Source organism: Rhizopus microsporus (assembly GCF_002708625.1).
Source record: "Rhizopus microsporus ATCC 52813 unplaced genomic scaffold scaffold_8, whole genome shotgun sequence".
Lineage (NCBI taxonomy): Eukaryota > Fungi > Mucoromycota > Mucoromycetes > Mucorales > Rhizopodaceae > Rhizopus > Rhizopus microsporus.
This window is the reverse complement of record NW_019671923.1, coordinates 501,994-515,542: the sequence shown is the minus strand read 5'-3', so window position 1 is coordinate 515,542 and position 13,549 is coordinate 501,994. Positions and strand designations below refer to the sequence as shown.

The 13,549-nt window shown below is 35.7% G+C and overlaps 7 protein-coding genes across 7 annotated transcripts; 4 read left to right on the top strand and 3 right to left on the bottom strand.

Annotated features, from left to right (window-relative positions):
- Nucleotides 1–1,414: 1,414 nt before the first annotated feature.
- Nucleotides 1,415–1,717, bottom strand: RHIMIDRAFT_251537 (uncharacterized protein; the record flags this gene model as incomplete). Its single annotated transcript, XM_023610848.1, has 1 exon — nucleotides 1,415–1,717. The coding sequence occupies one exon, from the start codon at nucleotides 1,715–1,717 to the stop codon at nucleotides 1,415–1,417; it is 303 nt and encodes a 100-aa protein (XP_023466294.1).
- A 2,454-nt stretch (nucleotides 1,718–4,171) lies between these two features.
- On the top strand, nucleotides 4,172–4,847 carry RHIMIDRAFT_134252 (uncharacterized protein). Its single transcript, XM_023605579.1, has 2 exons — nucleotides 4,172–4,603; nucleotides 4,651–4,847. Exons 1-2 carry the CDS (start codon nucleotides 4,327–4,329, stop codon nucleotides 4,695–4,697), a joined length of 324 nt encoding a protein of 107 aa, XP_023466293.1. The 5' UTR covers nucleotides 4,172–4,326; the 3' UTR covers nucleotides 4,698–4,847.
- Nucleotides 4,848–4,918: 71 nt separating this feature from the next.
- Nucleotides 4,919–5,563, top strand: RHIMIDRAFT_251536 (uncharacterized protein; the record flags this gene model as incomplete). The annotated part of the gene is made up of 1 exon (XM_023610847.1): nucleotides 4,919–5,563. One exon carries the CDS (start codon nucleotides 4,919–4,921, stop codon nucleotides 5,561–5,563), a length of 645 nt encoding a protein of 214 aa, XP_023466292.1.
- A 236-nt stretch (nucleotides 5,564–5,799) lies between these two features.
- On the bottom strand, nucleotides 5,800–7,600 carry RHIMIDRAFT_237505 (MgtE-domain-containing protein; the record flags this gene model as incomplete). Its single annotated transcript, XM_023608771.1, has 8 exons — nucleotides 5,800–5,902; nucleotides 5,952–6,040; nucleotides 6,087–6,378; nucleotides 6,429–6,570; nucleotides 6,629–7,001; nucleotides 7,052–7,159; nucleotides 7,226–7,294; nucleotides 7,358–7,600. 8 exons carry the CDS (start codon nucleotides 7,598–7,600, stop codon nucleotides 5,800–5,802), a joined length of 1,419 nt encoding a protein of 472 aa, XP_023466291.1.
- A 1,261-nt stretch (nucleotides 7,601–8,861) lies between these two features.
- On the top strand, nucleotides 8,862–10,103 carry RHIMIDRAFT_226639 (P-loop containing nucleoside triphosphate hydrolase protein). The gene is made up of 4 exons (XM_023607574.1): nucleotides 8,862–9,078; nucleotides 9,132–9,241; nucleotides 9,294–9,559; nucleotides 9,633–10,103. The coding sequence occupies exons 1-4, from the start codon at nucleotides 8,867–8,869 to the stop codon at nucleotides 9,846–9,848; spliced, it is 804 nt and encodes a 267-aa protein (XP_023466290.1). The 5' UTR covers nucleotides 8,862–8,866; the 3' UTR covers nucleotides 9,849–10,103.
- Nucleotides 10,104–10,116: 13 nt separating this feature from the next.
- RHIMIDRAFT_282617 (tRNA-dihydrouridine synthase 4-like protein) lies at nucleotides 10,117–11,465 on the bottom strand. Its single transcript, XM_023613086.1, has 5 exons — nucleotides 11,227–11,465; nucleotides 10,987–11,174; nucleotides 10,775–10,931; nucleotides 10,427–10,718; nucleotides 10,117–10,374 (listed from the first exon to the last, which is right to left on the bottom strand). Exons 1-5 carry the CDS (start codon nucleotides 11,340–11,342, stop codon nucleotides 10,189–10,191), a joined length of 939 nt encoding a protein of 312 aa, XP_023466289.1. The 5' UTR covers nucleotides 11,343–11,465; the 3' UTR covers nucleotides 10,117–10,188.
- Nucleotides 11,466–11,626: 161 nt separating this feature from the next.
- On the top strand, nucleotides 11,627–12,238 carry RHIMIDRAFT_202739 (ArfGap-domain-containing protein; the record flags this gene model as incomplete). The annotated part of the gene is made up of 4 exons (XM_023606632.1): nucleotides 11,627–11,744; nucleotides 11,802–11,891; nucleotides 11,947–12,025; nucleotides 12,082–12,238. 4 exons carry the CDS (start codon nucleotides 11,627–11,629, stop codon nucleotides 12,236–12,238), a joined length of 444 nt encoding a protein of 147 aa, XP_023466288.1.
- Nucleotides 12,239–13,549: the final 1,311 nt, after the last annotated feature.

The following is a 13,549-nucleotide window of genomic DNA, read 5'->3' as shown; positions in this document are numbered from 1 at the left end:
TGGTTTTCTAAAGGTTTTTAATTGATTCCCTTACTGCTGATATTGATTAACAATAAGGCGACCCTCTCTCTCCACTCCTTTTCCATCTTGCTACAAAACCATCCCTTTGTCATATCCACTTTAATTGTAATTTTAAGCGGTATAGATTATGTCCACTTGCTCGGAAAACATTTATATTGACCCTCATTCCATTTGACAAGTTGTTAACTTACGTTGATAATGCATTATAAATTGCTAAATCAGTATTTATTTCTATATAGTAATTTCTAGCTCCAAAATTAATATGGATGAAAATGAAGCAATGTTACTTAATCTAACTGGTATGTATTCTCCCTCCAGCGCCGTTACGCTACCTTCATTTCTTCCTTAAAACAGTGTACCGTTTTGGAAGAGAAGCGTTTTGCTCAACTCCAATCTCGATGACTTATGCTCATTCAACGTAAGCTACTCCTTCGTGACAAACCTATGCTTATCAATTCTCTTGCTCTTTCCACCCTTTGTTATGCTTTATAAGTGATTTTTCTTTTTCATTATTGGTAAACTTTTTCAATAGAGATGTCAAATCACCTATTGCGTATACTCAGCTCTACTGCTCAATTTCTGATGATAGCCTTGGCATCCCTAATCCTCAAGTAAAATAACGCTGTTTATCAACTTCCTGATCTACTGTACTGACTTCAGCTGTGGATCTTTTCTTTCCATTATTAGCTTTTGTCTTTTTTTTTTTTTGGTGGGGGCCTCCTAATGGTAACATGAGTGACATTTGACGAGTGAATAGCACCAATAATTGTGTGAGATACAGTGTTTCTAAAAATTAATGTCGCGCCAAGATGTCGTATTCCTATATATTTTGTATTGTAAAAATTGAATTTTTGCGACGCTACTTTCTGGAAATACTGTATAGCTCTGGTTTTTGGTTGCTTTACTACTGCAGCGCTACCTTTCTTTGACCTCAGTCAGTTCTTCCTCATGTTAATATGAAAGCCTGCCTCATCAATGAAGATACAATTTCTTGTAAAACCCATATCAGAATCTCCCCATTTCATGAACCACGTATGTCTTGTCTGTAGATTTTTCATTGAGTTTCTAACTTCAGGCTCGAACATTGGCTTTTTATGGTTATGAGCATTATGTTTCGCAAGTGGATATTCATTTGCGCTTTTGAAAAGGTAAATCCTCCAAATCGATCAGTCAAGCTTTTTATAAGATCATCCGAATATAACTGAGAGTCGTTATCAAGATGCTTGTTGATATATTTATTGTGTTCTGCTGTGAAAGAGCTCTTTGGCCCAAGGTTTTGTCCACTCTTTTTATATACTATTTCTTCTGTTTCTTCATAGTAATGCCTCCATCTTAATGCAGTACGATATTTAATATTTAAATCTCGTGCATGCTGAGCGATTATCCCATGTTCTCAAGGGCTTTCAAGCATACGGTAGTTGAACGATTCCCGGGTGAAATCGTTGTAATTATTGTATGGTTTTACTGGTAGGTTCATCTCGCTTGATCTTGACTGCTTTTTAGACAAAGTCTCATCAGACGTTTTCTCAGGACGCTTAGCGTTCAAGTAGGTTTCCCGATTAGTAATTGTTTCTAGAACTATGTTAGGAACATTGGCTTGCATTAAAACATCCTTCATTGGGTCGCAAGCTTTCTTGTTTTGTTCATTTAAAATATTCTCTTGTCCATCTTCATAGAAAAAAGTATTCATCATCATAGTTTTGCAGGTAAAATAAGATAGTATAAAATAAAAGAATAATAAATTGTGAAAACTAAGTAGGTAATAAGACCTTTAAACTAAATACAAATCGAGCGTGTAATAGCTTTTTAAAAAACTAGAAATTAATCTTTAATCTCCGGATCGAGACCTTATTGCCAATACAACGCCCTTTTGTCGAATTTGGACATTTTGTCTGAATATTTTCCTAAAAGACAGGTGGTAATATGCCATTTCAAAAAAAAAAAAATCTATTTCTCAGCAGTCAATTTGACACTTAAAAAAAGAGAGGAGATAGATTAGCTGTTCCGGACTCCTAGATGTCCATTCTACAACTGGGCCAGCTGTCACATTTTCCACTTGTAGATGAAACTCCTCTTTTTGGAGAGTTACATTCGGTCTTGTCTCTCTACTTTATAATTTCCTCGAGCATTATTATGGTTCCCTGACTGTTCTCCCAGCTGACAACTTTTAAATATAGTCTTTGCCTTTTTAATACTCGAAAAGAGAATCGCTTTACTAAAAAAGCAAGGCACATTGACATGCAATTTGTTTCTTTATTCTCTGTAAAATCTAAGCCCTTGGTAAAATCAAGTTACGCGTATTATGTCAGTAATTAAAAGAATTTAAATATATTTTATGACATTCCTTTTTTTTTAATGAATAAATATATATAAAAAGAGAAGCTGGGTTATATCTTTTAAGCAATTCTACATGTGCTGATGTTGATGGACGTCTATCATCCTAATCTTGTATAATAAGGGGCTTTTATGTTTATTTCGTCTATAGAATGTGTTCTCGATACAATGGTATTAATACACGTATATCTTTAGCCTTGTATAGTTTGTATCTGAAAATAGTCATAAAATAAAAAAGAGATTGTGTTAACAAGAGAAGGAGGAAAAAGGGAAGCTAGAATGATCTGTGGCCCCTTACAAACTTAAATGATGCAACCAGAAAAAACCTTGTTTTTATTATTATTATTCTTTAGGAGCATGTCTGTATGCGTAAATGTAAATGTATGTAGCACAATCCTTATATGATCAATAATTGGGTTTTTAATATGAATAATGGAAGCAAACACTGTTGAATGATCGGTTTGTCTGAACAAAAATTCTGATGAGTGGCAAATAGTATAACTATAAGCATTCTTTTATCTTTTTTATTTTCAGCCATTTTGTTTAAATTATGATACTTATACATTTTCTATATCACCTTAACATAAACAAATGCGATATGTAGCACCAATGGCTGATTGCTTCCAAAAACACTGAAAAGACCGAAAGATGATATGAGCAGACACTTTATGCGGCGATTGCAATAAATGCTATTAATATACTTGCCTTATTGAAAAAAAAAAAAAAAAAACTAAAAAGGAAGGGGAGAGAGAGAAAAGGTACTTGGGCCAAACTCCCTAATACTTACTGTCTTTTTTGACAGAAAGCGGAAATCACAATGCACAAAACCAACTGGTATACTTGTCATTCACAGTCAAAGTGGCTGCGGGTGTCGGAGAAGATCGCGCCATACACTTCAAAGTACGTTTTGTTTCCATTCAATGCATGTTTCATTTAATACTCCAAACATTTTACGTATGCAGCTTGAACGTCATCAACAGCAAGTTGCTCGATACATTTCAACTCTTTTTGAATGCCTTTTTCGATCGATATCCATTCTTTTCGTTTATTCCATAAACTATTCAACTCTGTCCACTAGTCTTCCGTGAAAAGTTTACGCTGGCTATCTTCCTTATCATCATTTCCGCCAAGTCAAGGATACTATTGAGACCGTTGCTTATGAATTTTTTTGGGTAATGCTTAGTGGGAAACAGTACATTCACCAAAAAATGCACCAGAAGTTAGACTAATTCTACGGACGCTATTATTACCCACTGTCTATGATGAAGTCCAACAAAACTCTTCAATGTGTAGCATTTAAGCTAAACATGAATTTATAAAGTCGCCAGCTTGATTTGTTTCTTTTCGAGAAGAAGGATGTAAAAAAGAAATGTTGTTATTTGTCAATTGATCAACTATGATCACTTAGCTCACATGTAATTGTACTAAATTCGTATTTTATATCAATGATATTCCACTGAACAGCCTTAGGTTAGGCAGAGAACTTAGGGGGTTTGCTATTTGCATAGCACATCTGCACAGCATTTCCACAATAAGTGATGTAAGCAATTTGTTTTGCACTAGACAAACCAAACCCATGCAACGCTATGTACAACACTAATGTATAAGAGAAACATGTGTCGATGAGTCTGTAATAATCTCATTTTTACGTTGAAACGAGGGAGGGCTTGTTTTTACAAACAATATCATTTATAAGAAAAAAAGATTATTGCATGAATTTATTACGGCCAATGGGGGCTGGACATCACACGTCTATAAGAATAATGCATTTTGTGGATAGTCATTTCTTTTTGTTTTTCTTTCTTCAACTAATGCTTTACAAGATGGACTAATTCTAAGGCAAACATGATAGATATGCTGCTTTCTGTGCAAAGTGAATTTATTATCTCACTAATTGCAAAAATGCTGTACAGATGTGCTGTACAAATAGCAAAAGCTGGATTTAGACGCGGGGAAGCGACATTATAATCGATGGCCAAGCAACTCAAAATCCTTGAGTTACATAAGGAAGAAAACCATAGCTATTTAGCTGATGGCATAGTTAAGCTATATGGACCAAAGGATCTTGAAGTTCTGTTGTTGGAGACTTCCAGCAGCTTTGCGAGTATCGATCGAGCAAAATACTTATTTGATCATCATAAGGGCTTCTTCGGAACCCTTTCAATGCTAAAACTCACCGCCGATAAATTTCATAAGGCATCTATCGAGACATTTTGCAAAAGCAAGGTGTTATTTGTCCATGCAGCAGGTAACATACGTTTTCTTTATGACTTTTTATCTCATCCAATTTTTTAGGTGAAAATATTTATTTTCAAACGCAAATCACTGTATCGCTTAACTGAAATGGAAAAAGGAGCTTGTCCCAGATTTAGTAAGAAAATCGTCTGAAATAAAAAATGACTTTTTCCAAAAAAAGAAAGAATTTGTCTGAAAGTAAAACTGACTTGTCCGAAAAAAAGTATTTATAGAAACAGAATCTGGAAGCCATATAAAAGAACCCTTTTTCTTTCTTTGCCCCCCTTCCCCTTTCTTCTTCTTTTTTTTTTCTCGTTCTTATATCATCATGTCTTTAGCAAGTGAACATCAGGATATCATCCAGTTTTCAAATAGGAAATCAAGTTACCCAATGACCAGTAATTTCATCTCACACTTTGCTTCTTGGGCAAAATTTTGGCTGACAGTCAATGATAAGACGATTCCTCATAAACGAAAACTCTTCCACAGGTCAGAACATAAGACTCCTCATGCCTCAGCAGAAAACAATTCTATTATTCCAGTTACCCAACGAGCGCATTTATATCGAGCCACATGCCATAAACTCCGGCCTAACCAAAGCAACAGTAAAAAGTCATTTACATTAGGTGATATCCTACATATTCGAAAGTTTTGGGAGAATCTAGAAAATCTGATTTATCAGAATGAAAGAGATTATATACCATCTGTTAAGAGAATACCTTTTAATCCTGATATACCGGGTTCTGTTTATTTGCCTAAAAAATCAAGAAAGCAGATTGTGACAAACAAGAATAGACAGCCCTATGCATGCTCCAATATTGTATATACATTTAAACACGACATTAATACTATAGAATCTCAGCCTATCACTTCTACTTACACCCATAACCCTAATAACATATGTGATGATGATGATGATGATGTTCCTCTTGCCATCCTTCACCTCTCAAAACCATTTATCCAATGTAAATAAACGCAATTCATTTTAATCTCATTTTTTGTTCATAAAACAATACTCTCTTTCCTTATTTCTTTTTATAGAAAGAAAAAAAAAGATGCACTTTACAAAACGTGGAATATTATTGTTTAAAGGAGTCATGAAAAAAAAAAGAAAGAGAAATATATATAAATGTATATGCATATAATTTAATATGTGTACAAAGGATGCATTAGTTGAAGAAATGTTTATACAAGGTATACAATTCATCCTCATGGTGCAGCTGACACAGACATATCTGTTGCGCCTGTTGATGTTAAAACTGAAAAGGTAACCACGAGTAAGATGGTTCCAATGACATCAATACATGCCGTACTTGATAAACATGTTAATACACTGCAATGACTATTCATATATCACTTACAGGTAGGGTATCACATAATTATCAGGGTCATAGCCCATCTTCCAAAATACAATCGTCATAAACTTGCCGATCTTTAATGAAATCCAAGCCTAATTTGATATTATTATGTGTATTGACGCATGTGGTTTAACTTACAGAAAGCATGGATACAATAAAATATGTGATGAAAAACCAAAAGTTATACTGTAGTCTACCCAAACCAAAGATCCAAATTATAAACATGTATATAGCTTGAACCGGTAAATTCATGATCAATAAGGTATATTCAACCGTCTTGTAGCTTTCTTTTGTTTCAGCGTGAAGACAAGTGCTGATTCGAGATGCATAAATAGATCCAAGATTTCCCGCTAACCCAATCAATACTGGTGTTAATAGGGCAATGCCTTTATATTCCTCTACATATTCTTCCAAGAGTATTCCTGCTAGACTATACAACAAATGAGTCAAAGTTTCCGTTAGATGGACCTTTGATCAAACCTTGAAATTACCATGGCCAATATGATTGGTGTCCATCCTGCAAACAGTAAATCCTTGACGTGTTTGTTTCTCCAAACAATGATGCTAAATAATGGTATCATGGCCAACATGCCAACGACAATTACTGTGCTGAGGATAGTCTCTATACATATATCACCATCATCAGTTTACTTCTTTCTCTCTTTTTCACTTTTACATACCCATTTGATGCTGGAGTAAGGATGCACACACTGCCAGTAATACTAGTGTAACGATGTCTCCTGTTGAAGACGCCATGGGGCAAGCGATATTATCAGGATCAATATTTAATTTCCGGCAGAGCACGATCAGGGCACACATGAATATACCCAGGATAGCTGCAGAAAAAGAAGCAGAGACCATAGCACTGGCTGTCATAAACATCATTTCGTAATAACTTGGATAATTACTTCCTGGTCTTGTTATCAGCCCAAGTGCAAATGAAGCTAGACCAGCGATGGCACCAGCCACAAGTGATTGTACTTGTAACAAAGAAAGATTTCCCAGAATGAGTGACCGACGAGTCGTTCCATAATCCAGTTCACCAAGGTTAGACTAGATTTATAGTTGGTAAAATATAGATTTAATATAAAAATGACCTTTACCGAAGTTGAAAAACGAGCAGCCAAGTTCATTTCCAAGTTTCCTTTGAGATTTAATAGAATAGGCAACAAGATAAATAATTCTGGGGTCTTTAAAAATACATCCGAACTCTATCCGCACAAAAAAATAGAAATAATTAATATAATGACAACACTGATTTTTTTTATTTTTGGTACCTGAAACTCATCCATAAGATCACCAGCAAATATAAGCCCAACCATTGAAATGATTAAAGAAGGAAATGCCTAAAGGGGAAGGGAACTGTACGTCAGCCCTTTTCATAAACAGAATCTCTTTGTTATATATACTTGTATCGCAAGTGAATTCTCATTTGAATCTTCTTTTTTATCTGTTTCTTCATAATACAAGAATGTATCAGAACTACTACTACCATTTTCTTGGTAATTCTGTGGTTCTTCCTTTGTTAATAAAGCTTCTGTCTGTTGGTTCTTCTCATCTGTCTCTTCGTGATCAGGAGGTTCGTCTTCGTCGTTCTTTATGGATAGCTCGATATAGTCTTTGTGTTGGTGTCTTTGTTCATTCTTTAACATATTTAAAGTAAAAAGAGAAATTGGGAAAGAAAGAAAGAAAGAAAGAGAAAAAGAATATGCAAGTTAGTTTATATATGAAGAACTGGACTCTAATTGTGTATATTTACCTAAATAAGTTACTAAGCTTTCGGAAGTAAAATGGTGAGGCAATTATACATCGTTTTTCTGAGATAAGCTTCGTGCATAAAAAAAAGAGAAAGTATCTATGCAAGCTAAAAACGCACACTAATTCACGCCAAGTCAAAATAAGAATTCTATTGTAAAAACTACCTTGGCAGAAAATGTAAATTATAGAGAGAACAACGAATGATTTTAATATGTGTTAATACTCCATCTGATGTTGATATGGAATATCATAGAGAACAAAGATCTCTCTTCATGGATCACTTCTATTTGAGTAATGAATGACAGAAGAGAAAATAAAAAGTGACGATTGTTCAGAGTCCAAATTGAAAGGTTCTTACCAGAAAAATATACTTCTACACAGCATAGAGCAATAGCTTTGTAGAAAGTAATTATACAGGCAATTTTCATAGCATAAAAATTTTTAAAATAACAATGTCTTGTTGATGAAGTTGGCTGCAATTCGCATAATAAGAGACGTTTTGATTGACTGACGGATATCATATTTGTGAAACGGTTGGAAAACTAAAAAAGAGAGATTACGAAGGCTGAGTTTGACACTTGACGCTACAATCACAATCAGAAACTAGAAGTGATAAACCAAAAAGTACATATGATATATATGCAGGGTAAATTAGATATTGCAGACAGATACGACAGCCTTGAACCATTTATTTTATTAGGAATAACGCGCCTATCCATTCTATCAAATGAAAATAGACGATATGATAAAGAATGCAGGAATAGGGATTACAAGTGCACTTATTTCCTCTCCCTTATGACAAGGTTGCTGCTAACTGGAGCAATCAAACACCTCAGTGCATGCACTAGCTTTATTTTGGAATAAAGTGAAGAAACAGTTCTTTCAACACATGCAGTGTGTCTCTCTCAATATTCAGTCCTAGCTCCAGTATAACTTGTACAAGCTCATTGATTATTGAAGAAATAGACGGAGCACTTACTAAATAGTTTTCCTACATTAATTACTCTCATTCACCGCCCTATGGCCAATGTATTCCTACTTGTATCAATTCAAAGGCTGTACAACCTTTGTTTTTCTAAAAAGACAAAACTAAACTCCGCATAATTTTCATAAAACCCTTAATTTGGCAGTGGAGCGATTGTATTATTCAGCAACTCTTCATGTCTGACATTAATCTATCCAACATCAAGCACATCGTTCTTATACTTTCTGGAAAAGGCGGCGTAGGAAAGTCCTCAGTGACGACGCAGTTAGCTCTTGGATTAGTGCAACAGGGCAAAAAAGTGGGAGTATTGGATATTGATCTGACAGGTCCTAGTATTCCTCGAATGTTGGGCTTGGACGGTAAAAAAGTACACCAAGCTTCACAAGGGTACGATTGTTGTCATAATGAAATGATATTAACTCATGATATTTTTTGCTTAGCTGGATTCCTGTTTACGCAGATGAGAATCAAAGATTATCTTGTATGTCCATTGGCTTTCTTTTAGAGAGTAAGAATAGTTCGGTTGTCTGGAGAGGACCCAAGAAGAATGGTAAGCTTGGAGAGCTTGGCACGATATGAGGGCATTAATTATTTTATATTAGCCATGATAAAGCAGTTCTTACAGGATGTCTATTGGGGAGAACTAGACTATTTATTAATTGATACACCTCCAGGCACTTCTGATGAACATATCAGTATAGTAGAGTACTTAAAGACATGCAATCCAGATGGTGCTGTTATTGTCACAACTCCTCAGGCTGTTGCTATTGCTGATGTTCGTAAAGAACTTTCATTCTGTAAAAAAGTAGGCTTGCCTATCTTGGGTGTCATTGAAAACATGAGTGGATATATTTGTCCTCATTGTGCGGTAAAAAAAAAAAAAAAGAAGAAGAGATTTTGACCTTGATGGAGACTTTAGTTGTGCTTATATAGTTTTATAGGAATGTACAAACATCTTTTCTTCGGGAGGCGGTGAAGCTATGGCAAAAGAACAAGGTATTGAATTTTTGGGCAGAATTCCTATTGACCCAAAGTTTACAACCATGGTCGATACAGAAGGTGCAGGATCTTATGTTCATATGTTCAAGGAATCTGGTCTGTTTTCGATCTTTCAGCAAGTTTGTGAGAAAGTAGACGGCCTGGTCTCAGCCAAATAGTGAGTTTGTATATATATATATATATATTTGATGTGAATGAATCACTCTGTTGATGCTCTTGAATCAAATTGTTTGTGATAAATATTGTAATATTTGTATTGTAATAACATGACGGTACTTTTTTGGTGTTTGAAAGGGCATTTCACACATGTTACCGTCTGAAATAACTACTTGTCTAAGTATTATAAAGATCTCTCTTGTCAGCAATATATGCTATTAGTATCTTTTTTTTTTTTCTCATTTCAATGAACAGAGCAACCATACAAGGCGTTTTTATTTGCATTATACTTTTTAATTAAATAATTGGGAGATATATCAGAGTTATTTACATAATTGAAACTTATACGAGTTTACTGACATCCAATCCCCAATTTTCTTCTAAATGATCCAAAATAGCTGGTATACTTGACAATGTATTGAATGTTTTCCTTTCTGCATTGCACATAATGTCCTCAAACATAAACATCAAATGATGATGAAATATAAACGTGTTTGTACCATATCCAAGTGCAAGACGTACATATTCCTAGAGCCTCATGGTCAGCACTTTTTAATGTTATATCCTGTTGACTTCTAACCTCTATACACTCCCATGGTGTGGTTTCATATCCTGCAAATAGCGCTGGATTCTGTAGTAATCCTCTGGCTGACATAACACCATCCACACCCGTCTTTTCGTACATTTCATCAGCATCCTTCAATGAGAAAATACTACCATTTGCTATAACTGGTACATTGATTGACTCCTTTACAAGCTTTATCCCTTCAAAATTAACAGGCTCCGTGGATTTTTGTAACCTTGTGCGCCCATGAACCGTTAAAAAGTCTACGCCCACAGCTTCAGCTCTTTTGACAAACTCATAGGTTGTTCTGTATTTAATCATGTCAGCATTCAAACCCTCACTTCACACATTGTCTTTAAATACCTCAAGTCCTTATGTACGCGAATTTTAATACTGCATGGTATGTCAACACGGCCCTTGACAGTTCGAATCATGTCTCTCACATTCTCTGGATCCTCCATAAGATACGCACCAATTCTTTCTTGATAAGCCCATTTTTGTGGACATCCACAGTTCAGATCTATTATGTTGTTTATATTTTGCTTATATATTCTTTTTTTTTTTTTGTCTATTACCTATGCCGCCTGCAAAGGGAGCAACAAGTTCAGCTGCATCAGCAAGATCAACTGCCTTGTTTGCTGCAAACTGAACAACAACCGGATCGTCTAGGTGATTAGTAGAGAAATCGGTGTTGCGTGCAAATTCAGAGCTTTTGAAGACATCAGCAAGGATCATGGGTGTGTAAACAATATCTGTGTTGTATCTAATGAAGGTTGAGTATTCTTTTCTGTAGTCTTAAAGTTTCTCTTTATTACTTGCGAACAAGCTCTCGAAAAGGTAATTTGCTGTATCTCACCATCGGTGCACATACATTGATCCTCTTTTTACGTTGCAGGACATCCAAAGGTGTTGTCTTTTTTCTATCTGTCATTTTGTAAAGAAAGAGAAAAAAGGGATCCGCTCCGTGGCTTGTGCATGAAGAAATGAAAAGAGCTGAAGTTCATTTGTAGGATGATAGTAAGCAAATACTTTCTTCCCTTTTCTTCAAAGCTATAAAAGACGAAAAGGAAAGGGGAGGAATTATAAGAGAGAAAAGAGAGTGAGAGCTATGGTCCATATCACTATCAGCATAAGGCTGTGTTACTATATTTTTATTGGTTCCTTGAAAGCTCCTTGATTTGTTATTCTGTTCCCGCGCTCTTTTTTTTCTTCATAATGTCAACAAGACTAGAAAGATTAGCCAATAAAGAAGCGAACGAGAAGCATGCTAAGATATTAACTGAACTGCTTCAAAAGGCTCACAATAAACATTGCGCTGACTGTAGAAGAAAAGGTTTAGTTTTTGCTTAAAACATAAAGACAGACCAATCTGATCTCATCTATGCAACAGATCCTCGATGGGCTTCTTGGAACTTGGGCATCTTTATTTGCATACGATGTTCAGGCATTCATAGGTCTTTAGGGACACATATTAGTAAAGGTAAATAAGAAAGAGAAGTGACTGATTAGAACACGCTGATAACACGCTACCAAAGTAAAGTCGGTTGATTTAGATACTTGGGCTCCTGATCAGATTGAAAGTATGGTTCATTGGGGAAATCAACGCGCGAACGCGTAGGTCTTTATTAGCTGAAAATTCACGAGGGAAATGGTTGTGACAATTTCTTTAGTTATTGGGAAGCAAACCTTGGAGACAGGCGACCTGAGGACCAATTAATGGATAAATGGATAAGGGCAAAGTATGAACAAAAGAAGTGGGTAGAAAGCAATCAAGTGCCTGATCCTTCAGTCATTAAAGTGAATGACACAGTAAGATGTCAAGAATAATAGATGCCAGCAGTAAAGTAACGTTTCTGCTAGAGTGCTGACACTGAGATGAAACAGACAGAGAGAGTTGAGAAACGCAGCTCAATACGTCTTGATTACGATCATTATAACAAGACTAACTACACTCAGGATAAACGTGCATCCTTGAATATAGAATCAAATGTCTCTGCCAGCAGCACTGCAAAGACTGATCCAATCTCAACAACATTAACACCAAGCTCAAAGCCAGCCACTTTCAACAGTAGCAGCAATAAAAGCGATAAACCTTTTAAAGTTGACATGGTCTCCTTTCAAGAGCAACTATCCAAGTTGGCGCTGGGTCGGCCGTCTACAGGCTTAATTCCCAAAGCACCAGAGGGTAGCGAAAAAGCATGGGCAAATCTCATCATGTCTTCTAGAGAGTCGACCACTACTTCTAAAGATTACTAAAGTGAAACACAAGTAACCACATAAACCATGATTTTGCTATATTCCTAAAAATAATACACTTGTCTTAATTACAATAAAATTATAAACAACATCCTTCAAATGGTCCGCCTTTAATTTTCTATATACTTTTCTGTAGGACAAGTGTATAAATAACACAATTCTTCACATACCAAAGTTGCCCATGCATGTTCATAAGAAGCTGTCTATTATTGATCATCCTTAAAGGAGACATCGTATAGACCCTGATAACCAAACGTATCATAATTTTGTGACCAAAATACGAAGGGAGTAGTGCATTAGTTAGAATATAGAGAGCTGGGGGGGGAGTGATTATGCCTTTCGTGGTCATATTGCTTTACCTGTCACTACAGTCATAATAGTTGTATTGACTAAGGAGCACTCATCTGTGTATCAAAACCACGCAGTTTCTTCTAAAAGCCTAGATTAAAACTATAAAAATCTGGCAGCATCAGTATCACTCGTAGCATCATTGGTAGCAACAGTAGCTGATCATTTTAAATAAACGTGGCCCTATTCCAAAAGCAGGCCCTCCTATTCGGAATCGGGCCTAAAGGGAAGAGACATTTTCCGGGACTGGCGCTCACAGAATAAGAAAAGACAGTGGCAAATCCAGGAGCAAAATTCTTGGAAAATCTCTACATGTCGTAAATGGATACTGAGAACATTTTACAGTAAAGGTTGGACGAGAAGTTGAAGAAAGGAGTAAACTTAGCGACTATTTATAATACGGTTTCTATCATACATGTACCCATTCGTACGATCTTAATAAGGCTATTTTAACGGCTAGGGGAAGGGGTTAAGTGACAGCTCACACATCATTGTACGTAAATCAAACGCAACATAATACTATGTTCTAAAAAT

Excerpts from the sequence above, each read along its gene's own strand:
- RHIMIDRAFT_134252 (XM_023605579.1), top strand. The coding sequence starts at position 4,327 with ATGGCCAAGCAACTCAAAATCCTTGAGTTACATAAGGAAGAAAACCAT. Across the intron at positions 4,604-4,650 it reads GTTATTTGTCCATGCAGCAG|GTGAAAATATTTATTTTCAA; the intron begins GTAACATACGTT and ends CCAATTTTTTAG.
- RHIMIDRAFT_226639 (XM_023607574.1), top strand. The coding sequence starts at position 8,867 with ATGTCTGACATTAATCTATCCAACATCAAGCACATCGTTCTTATACTT. Across the intron at positions 9,079-9,131 it reads GTACACCAAGCTTCACAAGG|CTGGATTCCTGTTTACGCAG; the intron begins GTACGATTGTTG and ends TTTTTTGCTTAG. Across the intron at positions 9,242-9,293 it reads GAGAGGACCCAAGAAGAATG|CCATGATAAAGCAGTTCTTA; the intron begins GTAAGCTTGGAG and ends ATTTTATATTAG.
- RHIMIDRAFT_282617 (XM_023613086.1), bottom strand. The coding sequence starts at position 11,342 with ATGACAGATAGAAAAAAGACAACACCTTTGGATGTCCTGCAACGTAAA. Across the intron at positions 10,932-10,986 it reads TCCCTTTGCAGGCGGCATAG|ATCTGAACTGTGGATGTCCA; the intron begins GTAATAGACAAA and ends ACAACATAATAG. Across the intron at positions 10,719-10,774 it reads CGCGTACATAAGGACTTGAG|AACAACCTATGAGTTTGTCA; the intron begins GTATTTAAAGAC and ends GATTAAATACAG.